At 41.6% G+C, this 18,800-nt stretch overlaps 1 protein-coding gene across 13 annotated transcripts in view; it reads left to right on the forward strand.

Annotated features, from left to right (window-relative positions):
- DTNB (dystrobrevin beta) overlaps positions 1–18,800 on the forward strand; it is a 197,085-nt gene that overhangs the window by 21,845 nt on the left and 156,440 nt on the right. For 12 of the 13 annotated variants that reach the window (XM_057396797.1, XM_057396792.1, XM_057396795.1 and 9 more), the window contains 3 exons: positions 1,697–1,910; positions 6,760–6,845; positions 15,975–16,129. In XM_057396797.1, the coding sequence (XP_057252780.1) occupies positions 1,697–1,910; positions 6,760–6,845; positions 15,975–16,129 (455 nt within the window). The remainder of the gene's footprint in view (positions 1–1,696; positions 1,911–6,759; positions 6,846–15,974; positions 16,130–18,800) is intronic. The other variant, XM_057396802.1, reaches the window with a different exon arrangement.

The raw sequence follows: 18,800 nt of genomic DNA on the forward strand, positions 1-18,800 counted from the left end.
AAGTATTTGGTGCAGGCGGTCTCAAGCTGTTTGAGGTCCTGTTCCATCACAATGTACCACAAACTACCTGACAAGTAGGCACAGGAATGGGTTTGGTGATGTGTTAATCCCATCACTGGCATGAAAGTGTCTGGATTTGGTCATGGTGCCCTATGTGAAATGTATCAGCTGTGAAGGATTCTTTAAAGTTCATACCATACTAGTCAGTGTAAGTTTTGTCATTCTTTTCCGTGGGTCTTTGGCCTTGGGTAGCTCACCAAAGCAAAGATTTGTGTCACGAGTGAGTAGGTGACATGACTTTGCATTCTGCTACCAGAGTTGAACTGGACACAGCAAAAAGTGGAACAGAAGAATGTACACAAGAGTCGGTCCCTCCTTTCAGAAAAGTGGAGTTAGTGTGTGTCTGGTGTGGAGGAGGACACAACAGCTGAGCAGTCCTGCAGAGGACATGGGCAACTGCACACTGCAAACTGTATCTTCTCCATTCCGCTGTTGGCCCCAGGGGGTGTGTGTCTTGGGGCTGTGTGGCAGTACCTGCGGTGCCTTTAGTGTGATGTATGGATTACAGATTTTTCATTCCTGTGGAGAAGCGTTACTCTGTGTCTGTAATTCATGCTTTTATATTAAAAATCTCTCTTGATCAGTAGAGAGATATTAAGAAATGCTTATTATAGTACATTGCACACCTTGAGCCCAATTCACTGATGCAACGCATATGCCTCAGGTAACCTTTACGGTACCTATAGGTGTAGATGAGGCTGTACATTTATGGTCTTTGTCTGGACCACAGGGTGATCTGGGGCATATGCTTGGTGTAAATACGTGCCTTGTCTTTTATCATTGTGTGGTATTTATGTGAAAAATGTAAAGACAAGTTTTATTAAAGAAATGTTAAAGATCACACCTTACTTCAGACCATTTTTGATGAATGAGGGAAGCTAACAAAACTTGTGAAGTTAGCAAATCAGTCTGTCCTTTGTAACTGTTGGCTCCCACTCAGTTTGGACTGATGGATTACTGCTGATCCTGTCTTCTCCTATTATCATGCGTATCTTTCAAGCTTTGAAACATTAAAAAAATATTATTTAATGTGGTTCTGCAGATCTCATACTGTGGGTTTGGAAAACATTCTGTGTTGTTAACACTTCTTCAGATAGATGCTAAGATAAGGCAGGGTAATTTAGGGGAACACTTTGGAGTTCTAGGCCTATGTTTACAAAGTACTGTGCTTTGGACTTGGCAACTGGATCAACTGGAAACAGTCACAGTTTAACTGGAACATCAAGTTCCTCCTTCAATACTCAACTACTGGTTATCATAAGGCTGTTCAAAATTATTGTAACCAGTTTGTAGTGGATTTAGAATGTGGCTGAAGTCCTCAAGTGACGCTACCTAACTGCTAAACCGCACTGCATGACAGAAGACCGCTTTTCTCCTATATGATGTTTTTCTGTCAGAGCACCCAGATGTTTAAGGGTGGGATAGAAGTCCCACAAGATATCTGGGCACAGATCTGTTATGTTAAACTAGCTGACATGAACTATGAGTGAATATCAAGAGTCTGTCTCTCACTTTGAAAACAAATAAGTAACTGTTCATTCCAAAATAAAAGCTAACAGTATTCGGAAATAGTACCATAACAGTAAGCTTGCATGCTTTACAGAATAGAAGTTAATTTGTTTTCCTTTATTTTTAGTTCATCTTGTTGATATCTGGAATATGATTGAAGCCTTCCGAGATAATGGCCTTAACACTTTGGATCATAACACAGAGATCAACGTGTCTCGACTAGAAACAATTATTTCATCCATCTACTACCAGCTAAACAAACGCCTTCCTTCTACTCACCAAATCAGTGTAGAGCAATCCATCAGCCTCCTCCTCAACTTCATGATAGCAGCATATGACAGGCTAGTAACTCTTCTAGTTGTATTCTTAAACTAATTTTCTCTTTAAGTTAGGTGAATGCAGCCAACAACTGCACGAGTCTTTGGCAAACTGTCCACATGCTGTTTCTCAAGTTCATGGAATTGTGTTGTGCACACACAGAGATATATTTAATATCATAGTAGTGCCTGCAGAGATTTATGCTGCCACAGCAGTGATGCTTTGTCTTAAAAATAGATTTATTAAGAAAGATAGGTTAGTGCCTTCTGGACCTTGCAGGTTGCTGTAAGCTGTGTATCTGAACTGAAGACAAAGTAAAACTGTGTTCTGCACGCTATGATAGAACATAATGTTAACCTCATGGTGGTATAGCAGTGTTTTAAAAAGTGAAAGTGTTCTTTTGCACCCTGATCAACAAGACTGTTTTATAATGCTACCTTGTTTTGGCAGTCAGCTTGCAACCTTTTCTAACGTACTATGATCCCATAAAGGCTAGTTCTCGTTTCTTGGCTGGAAGAAACCTGATTTCTTGTTCAGGATCCTGTCTAGGTTTTTCCTTGCATACAGGTTTATGAGTTTCTTTCTCAGCCTCTTTCTTCAAGGTTTGATCTGCTAGTCTTCCTGAGTAGGTGTGTCTCTGGGGGATTCTCTGGTTCCACTGTCAGTTAGCACTCCTTACTTTTTGTCTTGCGTTTCTCACAGCCAGCTATTATTTCAGTCTTATCTTTCTTCTGCCTTTGCCCTCTCTCCTGAAGTAGAGGACTGCTTGTGGCCAGGACACTGTGTCACAGACTGAGGAGTTTCACCCAAGACAATTTGCAGTACTGAATATGCCCAGTAGTTGTTCTGTTGTGATGTCCAGGCTTTGATCGTTTCCTAATGTAACTTGTTATTGTCACCAAAGGGAGCTAGGTTTCCCCCAAATTAGTCTAAGACTTCAGAATAGTCCCTGTCTCACTGAGGGCAGGTAAAACCAATGCAAAGATTAGAGCAGGAAGACTGCTACAGCAACAGAATCAAATGTGCATTTCTCTGTTGAGTTTTCATTTGCTATTAGTTGTGAGACAAGCTGTAAGGGTTAGAGACAGGTCACATTAGAAAATAAAGAATTTAAAAATAGATATGGTCATGTTTTGGGGAGCTGGTTCAAAAGATTGAGGCTTTAGTTGAGATATGTTTTTCTCCCTTGCTGCCCTCAACCCTTCAAGTTCTGCCTTTTTTGGAGCCAAAGCAGCAAGCTGGATCCCAGCATAGTACAACAGCTTATCTTTAGCTTCCTCCAGCTGGCACATGCGGCTGAGAGAGAAGGTGGGATGCTGCGCTGTTGTGCAGTGGGAGAATCGGGAGTAAGTGGAGAGGCAGGGCTGGGGCTCCCCCTCTAGGAGTTAGTCAACATGGCAGACATTAACTTAACCCAGAAGTAGCCAGCTGCAGGGGAATGGCAGCACTGGGGTAGCTATGTGGTTGCTTGAATGGACATAGTGCATTAAGCTTCTTACAACATTGTGCTGGGGGTAACATCACCAACATTCCACCAGATAGGTTCAGGAATCAAAGAACTGACTAACCTCTTCCCTATGGAAATATTTAAGGTAGAGTTTCTGTTAGATAAGTATGAAAAACACCCACAATGAACATTTCACTGAGACCCATAGAACAACCCTGACCATAGTGCAGAAATGATGGCTCATACAGCATCATCGGTGAGTTAAGGAAGAATGGCTGTGGTACAATGTTCTTTGCTGCTTTTTCCTGCAGAGCTTTGCGTGGGTGTTTGACAGTTTGTTCCTGGTCTGCTTTTCCCAATAGACTCTCAGGGCTTCCCAAGGTCCCTGACTCACTATTGGCATCCAAGAGCTCATTCCCTGGCCCCATCTGGCTGTGTCAGGGCAGTCATTTGTTATTTCATTGTTTCTAGAAATCACATTTAATTTGTCAGTGGTTTAGTTGCTCCATCTTCTTTTTTCATTTTAAATTGCAGATATCACACCACACTGTATGCTGGCAGTAAAGCAGTGTGCAGTAAGGGGGAGGGAGAAAATGACCAACAAACAAGTGAGGAAGTGAGTTAGTGGGCAAGGTGTGGAGGGATGTGATTAAGAAGAGCCTCATAGTCGGCGCAGAGGGCTCATTTCAAGCATATGTAAGGAAATGGCTGCAGATCAGTGCTGAGCAGAAAGCTCTTGTGCCTTTTCTGGGCAATTAGCATGACTGGGTGACTCTCTGAAGTGGCTGTACGCTGTGTGCAGCGTGGGGGACAAACAGGAGGAAATAGAGGTCTGATTTCTCTTAAGAGGACACAGTAGGAGAGCTGACACCACTAGAGTGCTGCAGTGGGTTCTTTTAGAGGGACAGACAAGGAGGGAAGTTGCCCTTTACATGGCAGATTAGCTGGAGTGCATGGAGCTCTGCCTGGGGATAGATAATGAGCCAGCTTGGAGCTGGAGTCAGGATCAGTAGGAAGGCGGACGTGGACATTGTTCCTGTGGGTGTCTGCTACAGACCGCCTGGTCAGGAAGACGTAGAGGATGATGCTTCCTTCAGGCAACTTGAAGAAGCCCCACAGGCCTAGTCTTTTTTAAACAAGTCCTCCAGTTCTGTTTCAAATCCTCAGAACTCCTAATTGTTATAGGAGTTTTAAAACTATACTGAAAGTTTTGTCCTTTTTCATTTCCATGGGGAATTCAGCAGATTGAATTGCTTTGGTATAAAAGTCATTTTTTGGCATGTTGCTTAATAACACCTCTACCAGATTGCAGAGGGAGGAGTTTGGAGGTTTTTCTTGATTAATAAGCAGAATGTCAGCAAAAGCAGTCTTAATATCTGAAGGCACCATACAATACCTTTGCAAGGGCAAGTTTGTGTCCTGAGAGGAGATATTGATGACTTTAGTAACTTGTTTTTCCTGGAAATGAATTCAAAGCTGAACTTTCATTTGAAAGAAAATGAATGTCTTGAAAAGAAAAGAAGGGGCCTGAAACTATAACTTAAGGAGATTTGAATTAACTAGTAAGATCGGCTCAGATAAAAGTGGAGGTCAAGGCTTGAAGAGCTGTTAAAAGGGGACTGGATATCAACAAAGCAGAGGCCTTTGAATCACTATTGCTCTCCAGAGCTCTTCCTGCAATTGTAGCTCTAGGAGATTGCCTCGCCTCTGTAGAGGGGATATTGGAAAGATTCTTTGAGTCTGTATTACAGAAATAGCATGTTGTATTTCAGGCACTTCTCAGCCTGAGAAAGGTTGAGAGCCTTTCCCTCACCATGGAGTGTGAAATGTTAGCAGAAGATAATATTTGCATATTAACTTTGAGTGTGAAAAGGGGAAAAATGTTATTTGGTTGCGTCCTGATGTCTCCATCTGGTTGCTCGTCTGTCACTGACATTAGACCTTGTTACTACTTCAATACCAGGAGCCAATATTTACTTTGAATAATTCTAATTTTAACACTTTATAAGTGATAGTCGTCCAAGTGCAAATGTTAAGTATGCATCTCATTTCCACTGAGAAGTTGGGTTTTTTCTAGATCCCTTCTAACACCCATCATGTATTTTCCCTGTCATCGTATTTTCCGTGATAGTACAAATTATCCTTCCAATACAGTTAATTACAGTTCATTATGGAATCATAGACTGGTTTGGGTTGGAGAGGACCTTAAAGCTCATCCAGTTCCAGCCCCCTGCCACAGGCAGGGACACCTTCAACTAGACCAGGTTGCTCCTAGCCCTGTCCAACCTGGCCTTGAGCACTTCCAGTGATGGGGCAGCCACAGCTTCTCTGGGCAACTTGTGCCAGGGCCTCAGCACCCTCAAGAGAAGAAATAGTTACTTGAACTTATTTTAATTCTTTTTCTCCTTTTACCCGTGACTTTAACTTCCTTGGTGGATTGTCAGTCTGCCCCACTGTTGCTATATATAGTTAAAGATAATGACTCAGTATGTTTCTCTTTGGCATAAGTTGTTCAGAATTCCAACAGCTCTTACCCATGTTTACACTCATTTCTTTTGCCTTACACACCACTAAAGCAATGTTCAACTGACTTCACAGTAACACTGGACTTATACCGAGATCACTACTCTGTGGCTATTGTAGTATCATAAAGTGGAGGTTTTCTGAGTCCTGTCTTTAGTCCTATCAATGACAGAAGTTCAAGAGACAGGAAGGCAAGATGCATGCCACCTGGTCTAGCACTGAGCATCAACTCTGCTGTGCTTCACCCCAGCAAACCTCCTCCTGTGGTTCTTGTGAATTAATTCCCTCATCATTTCATCCTTATCTTCCTTCCTGTTAACAGGAAGAATACATGTGCCTGTTTTACGTATCGTACCATGCTGAATGGGCTTTTGCATACTTTCCATAGAGACAAATTTGTTTTCTCTTGCTGATACTAGAAAATGATTCCCCAGATGTACCATCTGTTCTGATAGCACAACAGCTTTATTAAATTAAAATAAAGCAATGTTAATTATTCCTGTTCTGCATGGTATAGGATTCAGGATATCTCATGACTTCTCCATTAACTGTCAATTACTGGACTAGTTTTAGAATGAAAGGTGTATTTGACCATCAGGGTTTAGATCAAGGAGTGAAAGTTTAAAGCAACTTCATGCAAGACAAGAGTAGACCTTGGCATTCACCAAGTATGTTTATCATAATTGTGCAAGAGAACTTGATTTGTGATCAGACACTTGTTAACTGTTCCAATCTATTAAAAATGTTAGTGGTGTCAGTGTTTTAAAGTTACAGTAAAAAGTTTTGGCAAATATTAGTAGTTAATGAAGGGCTTTTTTTGCATTTCATTCCTAAGCCTCAAGTATTTTTGTTACTTTGCATTCTGTGTAGTAATTACTTACCATGTAATTTTTTCTCCACAGTGAGGGCCATGGGAAACTGACAGTATTTTCAGTGAAAGCGATGTTAGCAACCATGTGTGGTGGTAAAATACTGGACAAACTCAGATGTAAGTATTTTAAAGAAAACCATTTAGGAAATATCTTGTTGCCATGACCGGCCATGTTTTATGGTATTAAGCTTTGAAAGCTAACTGGTTGTGCTTATTCAGTAGTCTTTATACGGAAATTAACTTGCTGTAGTAATGGTTTTGTCACACATGCCATCTGCTGGCCATAGAACGTACTGAGTTACTGAGTGGGCTTTACACGTACGTTTGGTTATTTTAAAATGCTTGGGCATTTCTTTAAGTGTAAAACTTCAGGTCTGATTTTTCTGCTAGTAATGTCAAATTTGTTGCTGTTGCCCCAGTTTTGAGGATGTTAAGGGGCTTCTGGATGTCTTCTGCTTCACCTGAGGTACTCTCTGCATCTTCTCATTCTGTAACACCAGCTTCTTAGTTCTTTTTATACTCTTTTTTTTTTCAATTCTTCTTTCATCAATCTTTTTATTTCGTGCTTCATGAGCCTTCTGCTGTATCAGTAGAAAATCAGTGATATCCATAAACATGGGGTTTGTCCTTTAGGAGTAATTCTTGTTCTGTCTTTCCATTGGTAAGGTATACTGTGGTTCTGGGTGGTTTTTACTTTTCATTTGCACCCTGAAAAGTTGAGATGTTAATTTTGCTGTCAGTGCCAGATTTTACTATTCAGGTTTTGTCATTTTCACCTCACCCTAAATTCCCTTCATGAAAGTTATCTTGTAGCAATTTGTTCCTCCTAATCTCTACGGCTGTCATTCACTGTAAATAAGTCTTTAGACTTTTCCACGCTATTAAGCTTCTTTATTATATTTGCTTTAAAACTTGCAAATGTGAAATACTAGTGTGCTGAATGAAACTACATGGCAGGGTCTGAAAAATAGTGAGAAATTGCATGTACATATTTAATATTAAGGCTGCTCATGTTTCAGTACCAGGAAATGCAGTGTTTTTATCTGGTAGGACCTATAAAAATCTGATTTTAAAAAAAAAGCTGCAGGTGGCTAAAGATTAGTGTTAAAGGGGAGAGGCATAGATGACAGAGGATATTTAAGATACTTAAGCATTTTTAACAAATGCATTACCTCTATAAAATACGCAATATCAAATACTGAGGAAAAATGTAGAGACTGCATTTCCTCTGTAAAAGATTACATTTTGGATTTAATTAGGATGAGATTTGAGGCGCTGACAGTAGATAAGCAATTCAGGCCTGGGACAGAAGAGCATTATTGCTAGAATTAGCAAGATAGTACCGAAACACATCAAGAAAATGGTGCTGTTACCTATTGGTGGTAAAGGCTATTAACCACTGGAATGAAGTGTTACACAGATCAGAAAAGTTTTGATGTTTTCAGGCAAAGATCTAGATACTGTTCTGAAGGTTACGTTAAGCCTTAAGTTAATGATTCAAAAGATGGCATAAGGACACATCATTTAATAGTGACACCTATTTAACAGGTGTGTCTAGTCTTAGAATTTGTGCATTTAATGTACTGTTCTCTCTGTCTTTTCATAATGTTTGCTTTTCTTCATAGCATTTGAAACTTCCTTTTTTTTCTTGTTCTCTTGGTTCCCATGTTCTTTGCCTCTCTAACTTCTTTAGAAAAATTCCTAGCTGGTGTTCATACACATTGGAGGAAAGGCTTTTGACTGCGTTCACTGAACAGTGCTGCTTCTTGCAGCATCGCTCTGTTTCTGGTTGTTGTGCCTGTTACTTATTCTTTCTTGCATCTTACCAGCTAACCTTTAGTTTGCAGTGTACTTCAGGGGTCTTCCCTCCAGTGTCATCTGTCCCTTTTTTCTTGGTGCACTCCTCTTTGGATTTCAAAGAGCATGTAGCTTCAATGTGTTTTGGACAGTAACACTCCTGCTTGTTGCCCGTGCTGCGTACATTGGTGTAGGTGCACTTCAGTTGGGCTCTTGATCCTGTTACCTGTTTGTGGAGAGAAGCTCTAATTCCTATGTGACCATTCTCAGGTGCTTCCATGGTTTCTAATACATCCATAACCCTTCATCTTTCTGCCACATGGATCTCCATACCCTGTCTCCGCAAAGACAGCAGACTGTAGGACCTTGCTAGCACAAACACTGGTGTGCTGCCCCCAGGCTTATCTCTTGTGAGGACCTTTCCCCCTTCAAATCTAGTTTAAAGCTCTTTCTGTGAGCCCTGCTATCTCCTTTTCCCCCTTGGAGACAGCAGGACTGGTGTTGGGTAAACTGATCCACGATGGAATCCCCAAATTTTGCCAAACAACTAGATAAAGCAAGATTCCTCAACCTGGAAAGAAAAATGGTGCTGGAAGGATAGTGTTCTACAAAATCATGGGTAGTGTGTTGGTGAAAACAGCTGTTCCATTCCCCTTCCAGTATAAGAACTAAAGAGTAGATCAGCAGTGACAGACTGAAACAGCAAACCCCCTTATTTAAACTTTACCAAAGGAGGTCAGTATCAAACATTTACTGCTTGAACTGATTTCACTGATGGCAAATTCATTTAAGGCTGCTGAATGCAGACACTCAGTGAGTGGAGGAGTGTTCTGGAAAACGTGCTTGCCTCAGCTATCTGCTGTTAGCATAAACAGGTTTTTGATCTGCTGTGTCTCAGCTGTCCTCACTCTTTATTTTTTCTGATCGTTATGAATATGCTGTCTTCTTGTTTCCTCTTTTCTGTCTTTCCCACCTCTCTCTGATTACTGACCCATTTCATCACCAAACTCCTTCTGTTTCCAGTTTACTTGTTTTTCTGATTCCAGGGGAATCCATGCTTCCAGAAAGCATGAGGCTTTCTGGAAATTGTAACTTATTTTTTTTCCCCTCAGCATTTATATGAATGATAGTAACTTGATCCCTATACTTGCATATGTACAGGCTTGGTTTTTTAAACTCTAGAAATGTGAACAAATGGAGTGTTTTTAAGTCCACACAGTGTCTGACAGCACATACGAAATGAGTTGTTCAATGCAACCACTTTGCTGTCTCTGGAAAAGATTTTTTTCCATGACATGGTACTCCTTGCAAATGAGTTCCTTCATGTGGCATGCAAGGTCAGAGTTGTAAAGCCAGCTTATTGCTGTGGACTTCATGATTTTTGTCAGAGTTTTTTCAGGCTAAGAAGTTCCATGTAAAAATGTCAAATTTCATGGATTCAAATTGCTTCATTTTGTCATTCAAGTAGATTCATTGTGAAGTAATTAGTGCTTCCTTCTGTGTCATTTCTGCAAGTAAGTTGTGAACAGAACTTTTTGTAAATCAGGACTCCATCCCACTCATTCTGAGGGCTGACTTCTCTAATGACTGTCTCTACCTGTGGGGTGCTCCTGGGCTCCCTTGCCTAACCAGCTTCTATTTCTCACTTGCCATCTAGTGATAGATCATCCTTTAGTGTTTACTGAAGTTCACCCTAAAATTCATACAGTAATGTTTGCTAAATACTAGGTTTCACATAATAAAGGTCCTGAAAGCTAATATGCTGTAGGTGAATTAGCCCAATTGTGGGGGGCTGATTTTGAAGAGAGGGTATTTTGTTTATTGGAGTGAAGTGAGAGGGAAGTTATTTGTTTTGGCCTTAATCAGTGGACCAAAGTAGTAGTAGTAGTAATAAATATGTGGTTTGTTGTGGTATCATGTCTATTCAAACTAAACAAATTCAGTGCACAATTTTGCATTACTGGAGCAAATCTGGAGGAGGCCAAAAAGATGCTCGGAGAGCTGGAGTGTGTCTGCTATGGAGACAGGCTGAGAGAGCTGGGCTTGTTCAGCCTGGAGAAGAGAAGGCTCCAGGGAGACCTTAGAGCAGCTTCTGGTGCCTGAGGGGGTCAACAAGAAAGCTGGGGAGAGGCTTTTGACAAAGGTCTGTAGGGACAGGGCAAGAGGGAATGGATTTAAAGTGACAGAGGGGAGGTTGAGATGAGATCTTTGCAAGAAGCTCTCTTCTGTGAGGGTGATGCACTGGCACAGGTTGCCCAGAGAAGCTGTGGCTGCCCCATCCCTGGCAGTTTCAAGGCCAGGTTGGATGGGGCTTGGAGAAACCTGGTCTAGTGGAAAGTGTCCCTGCCCATGGCAGGGGGCTGGAACTAGAGGAGCTTTAAAGTCCCCTCCAACCCAAACCAGTCTATGATTCCCATATGAAGACAGGCTGAGGAAGTTGGGGCTGTTCAGCCTGGAGAAGAGAAGGCTGCGTGGAGACCTCAGAGCAGCCTTCCAGTATCTGAAGGGGGCCTATAGGGATGCTGGGGAGGGACTCTTCATTAGGGACTGTAGTGACAGGACAAGGGGTAATGGGTTAAAACTTAAACAGGGGAAGTTTAGATTGGATATAAGGAGGAAATTCTTTCCTGTTAGGGTGGTGAGGCGCTGGAATAGATTGCCCAGGGAGGTTGTGAATGCTCCATCCCTGGCAGTGTTCAAGACCAGGTTGGACGAAGCCTTGGGTGACATCACAGTATCACAGTATCACAGTATGTTAGAGATTGGAAGGGACCTCGAAAGATCATCTAGTCCAATCCCCCTGCCGGAGCAGGAACACCTAGATAATGTTAGTGTGATGTCTCCAGGGAAGGAGACTCCACAACCTCCCTGGGCAGCCTGTTCCAGTGTTTAGTGTGATGTGTCCCTGCCCATGGCAGGGGGGTTGGAACTTGATGATCTTAAGGTCCTTTCCAACCCTAACTATTCTATGATTCTATTGTTTTATACAGGATTTCTTACATCTCAATTTTTTATAACAAATTTTAGAAGTTGCCACCACACCTACCAATCTGGTAGAGGCAGGGCTACTGCAGTCCACCAGTGGCCAGGGTGGCCATGAGTTACCATTAGGAGCACTTCATGCAGCCTTATGGATCAACGCAGACAGAAATACCCACGTGAACACAAACAGCACCACAGAGCTGGTTCTGTTTGCCTGTCTGCCTGGTCAGGATAAAAGCTTGCCAGTAGCATAAATATATACATATCTGTACATGTCTGTAGAATATGGATCCCTCCAATGACTGGCCGCAGATGCCTATCTATCTAGTAGTTGATTGTTGGAGCCTCTTGCATCCTCTGGTCTCTCCAGTGTCTGTCCCAGACTTCTGACCTCTCTCATACCTAGCTCTCCAACTCTTAATTGATAATTTTTCCTCCAAAAGCATTTCCATTATGTCTATATAAGTGTTTGGGTGGTGCTATTCTCAGTGCCTTATCTTCTGTATGCTGAACAGTTCCTGTTTCCTCAGGCTCTCCTCAGAGGACAAGTGCTTCAGCATGCTGACCATCCTTGTGGCCCCCTACAGAGCTCACTTCAGTTGGTCTTTCATATTCTGTGATTCTCAACAGTTCTCTGATGCTGGGGGTTCCCAGAACTGGGTACAGTACCTAAAAGGTGTCTAAGACTTGCTGTGTGGAGAATATCATTTCCCTCCACTAGCTGAGTTCCTGTTCATACAGCCAAGGATGTTTTTGTCGACTTTGCTGCCAGTGAGCAGTGCTGGCTTATGGTCATGTTGTGACCTCAAAACTCACAAGGACCTTTCCGGCAGAGCTGCTCCGCAGCCTGGATTGGTGCTGGAGTCCCTTCCTTCCCATGGGCAGAGCTTTCCATTTATCCTTTTGAACTTAATACAGTCCTTGCTGGCCCATTCCTCCAGCTGTTCCAGGTCCTTCTGGTTGGCAGCCCTTACCCTCACGGGTATATCACCTGGTCCTCCCAGTTTGGCACCATCTGTGAGCTCAACAAGCATGCACAGATGTTACTGACAGAAACACGGAGCCCCACATGTCCCAGGACAGATTCCAGCAGTAGTCCACTTGTTGGTCTCCACATATTAGATCATCCAACCAGCTACTTGCCCATGCAGACTGTGACATCCCAGGTTTGATACTGGAATGTTGTGGGGAATAGAAAGTAAAAAGCCTTGCTCAAAATGAGATGAAAAGTATCTACAAATTCAGGTATCATAGAAGACAATGGAGGTGGTCAGGTGTTATTTAGCCTTGGTAGAACCATACTGGCAGATCCCAGGCAGGAATGTGCACCAAGAAGATTTGCTCCATGATTTTCCCAGGATCTGAAGTGGGGCTGACTGGCCTCTGTTTCCTTTTGACCTTAATAGATACTTTAGATTAATGCCAATGAAACTGCACACACCACACACACCCCAAAAAGCACAGTCAAAACAATTCACCTGTTAAATTAATTTTCTTGGCTTTTACTGATACTGAACCTAGTATTTAACAAGTATTTTATGATTATGTATGATAAAAATTTGTAACTTCATCGGAATTTGGTGACATGAGGTATGCTCAAGGTCAAGATTCTGGAAGATGAGGGTGCCAGGGTTTTGTCGCTGTGGTTTTAACTCCATTGGAGAAATGGTGGAGCCTTCACTTGAAACTGCTCAAAGCATTAGGCAAGTTCCCTGACTGGAAAACACAAACAATTTTGGTGCTTATGAGCAGCTGAGTAGAGGCTCTGGAGGGAGCTGCTGGTCAAGTCTGACATGGTATTGTGAGCTCTGTTTTTAGCATAAAAGTTTTACTACAAGCATTCGAAAAAAAGGAAATAGTGAGTTGCACAAGTGCCATTTTACATTGGTATTTTGGGGACTGAGCAGTGGGGTTTATAATTCTAGATTTATTATTCTCTCCATTAAAAAAAAATGTTTATGTCATAATAGCATTGAACTGAAATTTTATATGAGAAACTCTATTAGAACCTGCCTGTTGCAACCCTGAGGGAGCTCTTGAGAAATGACACTATTACTCTGGGTTGCTTCGGGTTTTCTGTTTGAGGATAATTTACTGCCCCTTTAAAGGGCAGATGATTTTATATCCTACTAATCTTTATCTTTTCCAATTTCCCTGCTAATTTAATGAGTTTAACCTCACTTTGATTATAAAACCATTGTTATGACTGTGAGATATAAGTTAGTGGGCTTTGGTTTGGTTTTTTCTTTTTAATTTACCCTTGATAAAGCCTGTTCTATTTTATCTCATTTTCAGTTTATTTCCATAGCTTTAATTAATTTCTTTTTAAAAATAATTTAAATTTTGCATCCTACTCAGTCCGCATTAATAGACTGTGAATACCCAGCAGATTTCTGTCCTTTGTTAAACACAAGTGCTGTCGGTTGCAGTCTGGATCTGCCCATCTCAGCTTGACAGGTTCATTACCAGACCTTCAGATTTTGGGGTCTGATCTAGAATGGCTTGGGATTCAGGAAGTTTGCCTTGCTGATTAGGTTTAATTGCTTCCATAGTTTTGATTTGTGTGCATTGTAAGCCTGACTTTTCTACCACGTTCAATTTTTGGGTTAAATTTAATTTTTCTGCCTGGCCTAATTTTCTAAAATACACTGTTCCCCTCCTGACACCCATTGTTTTTTGGTTTTTTTTTTAGTGTTTTTCCCCTCTCTTTCATTTTCCCTACTGTTTTCTCCTCTCCTTTTTCCTTTCTCCCTCCCCCCATTATTCCTAATATGGCTCATCAGATTATTCAACAAGATCTTCAAACCCTCACTTCAAGCTTGTCTGTTTAGCCAGTTCACTAGAAATACGCCTTTCCGAAATAGTTGGAGTTTTTTGATGGACCTAGTTTTGATTACTTAAATGAAGCTTATTTTCTGTCAGCATCCTCATTATGATGTGTAATTACTGCTGGTGTCTCAAATAACCTCAGAGATGATTCAGTGCTAGTGAAGAATTCTGGTATCTGTCACATCTTGGAAAAATTTAGGTCTTACTAATATTAGTACTATCGTTAGAGAAATCTTCCTTTATAGCATGATATGACTTCAAAGTTTATCAGTTTTGCTATTTAAGCGATTTGTCTTTTCCAAAGAGATTTTTGATCCCAGGACAGTTAGGATGTATCTATATACAACTGTTCCAATGTTTTATGTGATATCATTTTCTTACCATGTTATCTGCACGCCTTGTTCTGTATTTTTGGCTTTGCTGGGGCCTCTAAGCTGGTTGTGTAGAGTGGCTGGAGTAGAGGGGCTGGAGGAGCTGAGCTCTGTGCAGTCAGGGGTGGCTCAGGGGCATCCTCCATTCCCATGCCCACAGCTGAGTGTGGCTTTGGGGGGAATCTTGCCAAACCCCCTTCTCCCTGCTGCTGGATGTGACTGACCTCCCTCCCTTTCTTTTCCCATATATGCACAAGGCTGCTGAACACCTTGCTCAACCCTCTTTCTGGTTTCAGAAATGTGTTTAGCACCATGGAGCTAATAAAAAAACATACATTATCTCATACCACACAGTCCTCTTATCATATAGTCATAGAATAATGGAATGGTTTGGGTTGGAAGGGACCTTAAAGCTCATCCAGTTCCAACTCCCTGCCATGGGCAGGGACACCTTCCACTGGGCCAGGTTCCTCCAGGCCCCGTCCCACCTAGCCTTGATCACTGCCAGGGATGGGGCAGCCACAACTTCCCTGGGCACCCTGTGCCAGGGCCTCATCACCCTTGCAGTGAAGAACTTTCTAATATCTAATTTAAATCTATGTTCTTTCAGCTTAATTCTTAATTTCAGCATAAGTCTTGTGTAAGGACAGAAGTTCATAATCTAGCTCTCCAGTGTGCAGTTTCTCTAGTACAAAACTCATTTCCTCTCTCCCCCAGCTCAGCTGCCTGGCTAGGGTGTCTCAGCCAGGGACAGGGGTCAGGGCACCCCAGTTCTCAGCACATCTGTGCCACACTCTCCTCCAGTGCTGCAGCGCTGGAACTCAGCCTGGCCGGGGCATGCACCCAGCTTACCATGGGCTTTGCCAGTTTGGACTTTGTGGTTCTTACAACTTCTTTTAATTCTGTGAGACCTCTGAGGATTTTGAGGTTTATTTTGAAGGTGTAAGCTTGAAGATGTTGTGTTCTGTAACTTTTATACTGCCTCCTCGCTTCTGCTTTCCCCTTCCTCTTCCCCTTCCTGTTACAGTTAATGCACTGAATCTTATCTCAAACTGGGGGAGATGGGATGGAGGAAACAGAAAGATTTACATCACAGCATGTTCGAATATATTCATTTATAAATTTCATCTTGATAGGTAATTTCATAAGAAATTATGTTCAGAAGAAACCAAAAAGAAATGTCTTGGGGCTTAAATGGATTGAAATACTTACTTTTTCCTGTAGTAAGCATGTATTTACTGTAGGGTTTTATTATATTTTCTTGCAGATATTTTCTCTCAAATATCAGATTCAAATGGACTAATGATATTTACAAAGTTTGATCAGTTTTTGAAAGAAGTTCTAAAACTTCCAACCGCTGTCTTTGAAGGGCCTTCTTTTGGATACACAGAGCATTCTGTTCGGACCTGTTTCCCACAACAAGTAAGCATTAACCACCCAGGATTTCTGTATCGCGTGTTAAGCCTGGGTGGGTCATGGTTTGGATGGGAGGTTTGGAGAGGGGGTGGTAATAAGTGTTATATCCCCTCAGCAGTTTTAAGACAGTCTGAGGAATTAAAAATAGGATGCCTGAGTCTTGGGCAACTAAATGATTTTGCATAATTTTGTTCGTTCCTCCTCCTTGAAGGGACACTTTAGTTCCCTATCAGAACAGCAAGGATGATCTCTTTCTTTTCTAGAACATGAAACACAACATTTTTACTCTTTTCCTGTGATTATTTATTAAGCTTTCTCAGTGTTTTAAGAGTGTGTCAACAGATCACTTGTTGTGTGGTTGGGCCTGTACAACATAAATACATGGTGTGCACATAGTTTATTTTTAAGTCAATTTTACCATTATGCTTATTGGTATAGCTGTTTTTTCCAAAATATTTCCACTACAGCTGATGTTTGGAGTAGATGTTGTGATAATGATCTTAAAGAGCTTTTTATTTCTTTATGCACTTACTGCAATTTAATCGTTCCAAGGATTTGTTTCTAATTTGAAATAGTGTAAATAGTATAAATAATTCTTAAATCAACTGTAAGCCCGAACCTAGATAATCGTAGGCCTAAAATTGAATGTTTAGATTCTGGTCATGATTATGTTCCGGAAGAAGTATTTCTGAAGTACTTAGATTTAGTGTTTATAGTAATTTTTGTTAAACTTAATCAGCAATTAGAATATTTGAAACACAACACAGTAGGAAAGAGCCTTTGATTTAGGAAATGATGAGGGCTGGAGTTACTGAGGAGAGAATTTTGTTTTACCAATAGTGTAATTAATAAATATTTATTTCTGTTTCCATAGTGGCTGATACATTTGTGGGCCATACTTGTTTGCATGGATATGCCACCCTCTCTGATCTGATCAGATCACGTTTCACACAAGTGGCACTGCTTTTGAATGTAGAGCCTCAGCATCACTAAGTAGCTATAGAAGTCAGACATTGGATTCTAAGCTCCACATGGTCTGTCCATGTCTGCAAAAGAAATGGGGATGGGGTTTTGTTTTGTTCAGAAGCCTGAATTCTGGAAGTGACATTTCTTACCCCTAAAGAAGGGCTGGTGTATCTCCTTAGACTTTGACAGTTGGCTGAGATCTCCTAAGATAGTTAACACAAATCTCACTACTGTAGCCAAGTGAGGTATAGTAACTGCCCTTGAATCTGAGCCAGCAGTGTAGCCAGGTGCCAAGAAGGCTAAGAGCATGCTGACTTTATCAGCACTAGTGTGGCCAAGGAGAGCCAGGGATCATCCCCCTCTACTCAGCACTGGTGAGGCTGCAACTTGAATCCTATATTCAGTTCTGGGCCCCTCACTACAAGAAAGACACTGAGGTGCTAGAGCGGATCCAGAGAAGGACAACAAAGCTGGTGAAGGGTAAGGAGCACAGGTCTTGTGAGAAGTAGTTGAGGGAACTGGGATTGTTCAGACTGGAGGAGTCTCAGGAGAGACTTTATTGCTCTCTATACCTGCCTTAAAGGACGTCATAGCGAGGTGAGGGTTTAGTTTGGATATTAGGAAAAATTTCTTTCCCAAAAGGTTTATCAAGCATTGGAACAGGCTGCACAGGGCAGTGGTGGAGTCCCTGGAGGGATTTAACAAACGTGTGGATGTGGCACTTATGGGCATGGTTTAGTGGTAGACTTGGCAGTGCTGGGTTAGTGGCTGAGCTTGATGATTTTAAAGGTCTTTTCCAACCAAAACAGTTATATGATTCTGATTTGCATGTGGCTTGCCTGCAGAATGTCTTAGCACTCTGGGTTTGGCTCCCATGAACAATAAAGCTAATTCTTCATATTGATTTACTTTTAGAAATTCCTTTGCTCTAATTTTATTCAGAAAAACAGAATCTCTCATGTAAGGCCAGTTTGTAGAGAGTGGTAGTATTTTTTTAATTGATCCCGATATACAAGGTATCCCAAGATGGTTCTTTCATTATTGGAAAACTTTGAAATGGGTCCTGGGAAGTAGATGGATAATCTGGTTTAGAATTAATCCCATTTTTTTATGCCTCCCAGATCTGAAAACAAGCTTCCCAGAGGTACTTAGGTACTTCTGTGATATTCTCCTTTTACAGCCTGTGATTTTCCTCCAGATAGCGTTGGTAGAGCTGTGGGGTTTCAGACTTTGGCATGTACATGACAAACACATAAACTACATTTGCAGTAGTTAACTAAACACTGCCTTGAGCTGTCCTGGGGTGCTAAGGCCAACTGGAATTGTCTAACCACATCCATGTTACTAAACTCTCTTATTCCCTCAGGCAAGGTGGTTACATGGAAACTGTTTATTAAAAATGATTCCTAGCTGATAATAACACCTGATCTGGGTACTGGAATCATTTGGGAGAGTGAGTAGTTAAACTAGGCACAGGGTCAATAGCATAGAAGTATGCACGATTTGAGTTTCAGTGCCAGAAATATTCCCTAGTGTTACTTAATCTACCAAGAGGCAAATACTTCCTGGCCAGCTGTGGCTCCTGGCTACCCATGGAGGTCTTGGTTCCGGGAGACGCTTTTTCCAGGTGCCAAAGCCTAATAGTTTGCTGCAGTCTGAGAGGTGAAAGGGCAGATAGGTGAAGAAGTGTTGGTGATTGTATACCCTACAA

The sequence above is a fragment of the Pezoporus wallicus genome, unplaced genomic scaffold (assembly GCF_028554395.1).
Source record: "Pezoporus wallicus isolate ANWC-B61680 ecotype Strahan unplaced genomic scaffold, APGP_CSIRO_Pwel_v1 contig_7265, whole genome shotgun sequence".
In the NCBI taxonomy this organism is placed as follows: domain Eukaryota; kingdom Metazoa; phylum Chordata; class Aves; order Psittaciformes; family Psittacidae; genus Pezoporus; species Pezoporus wallicus.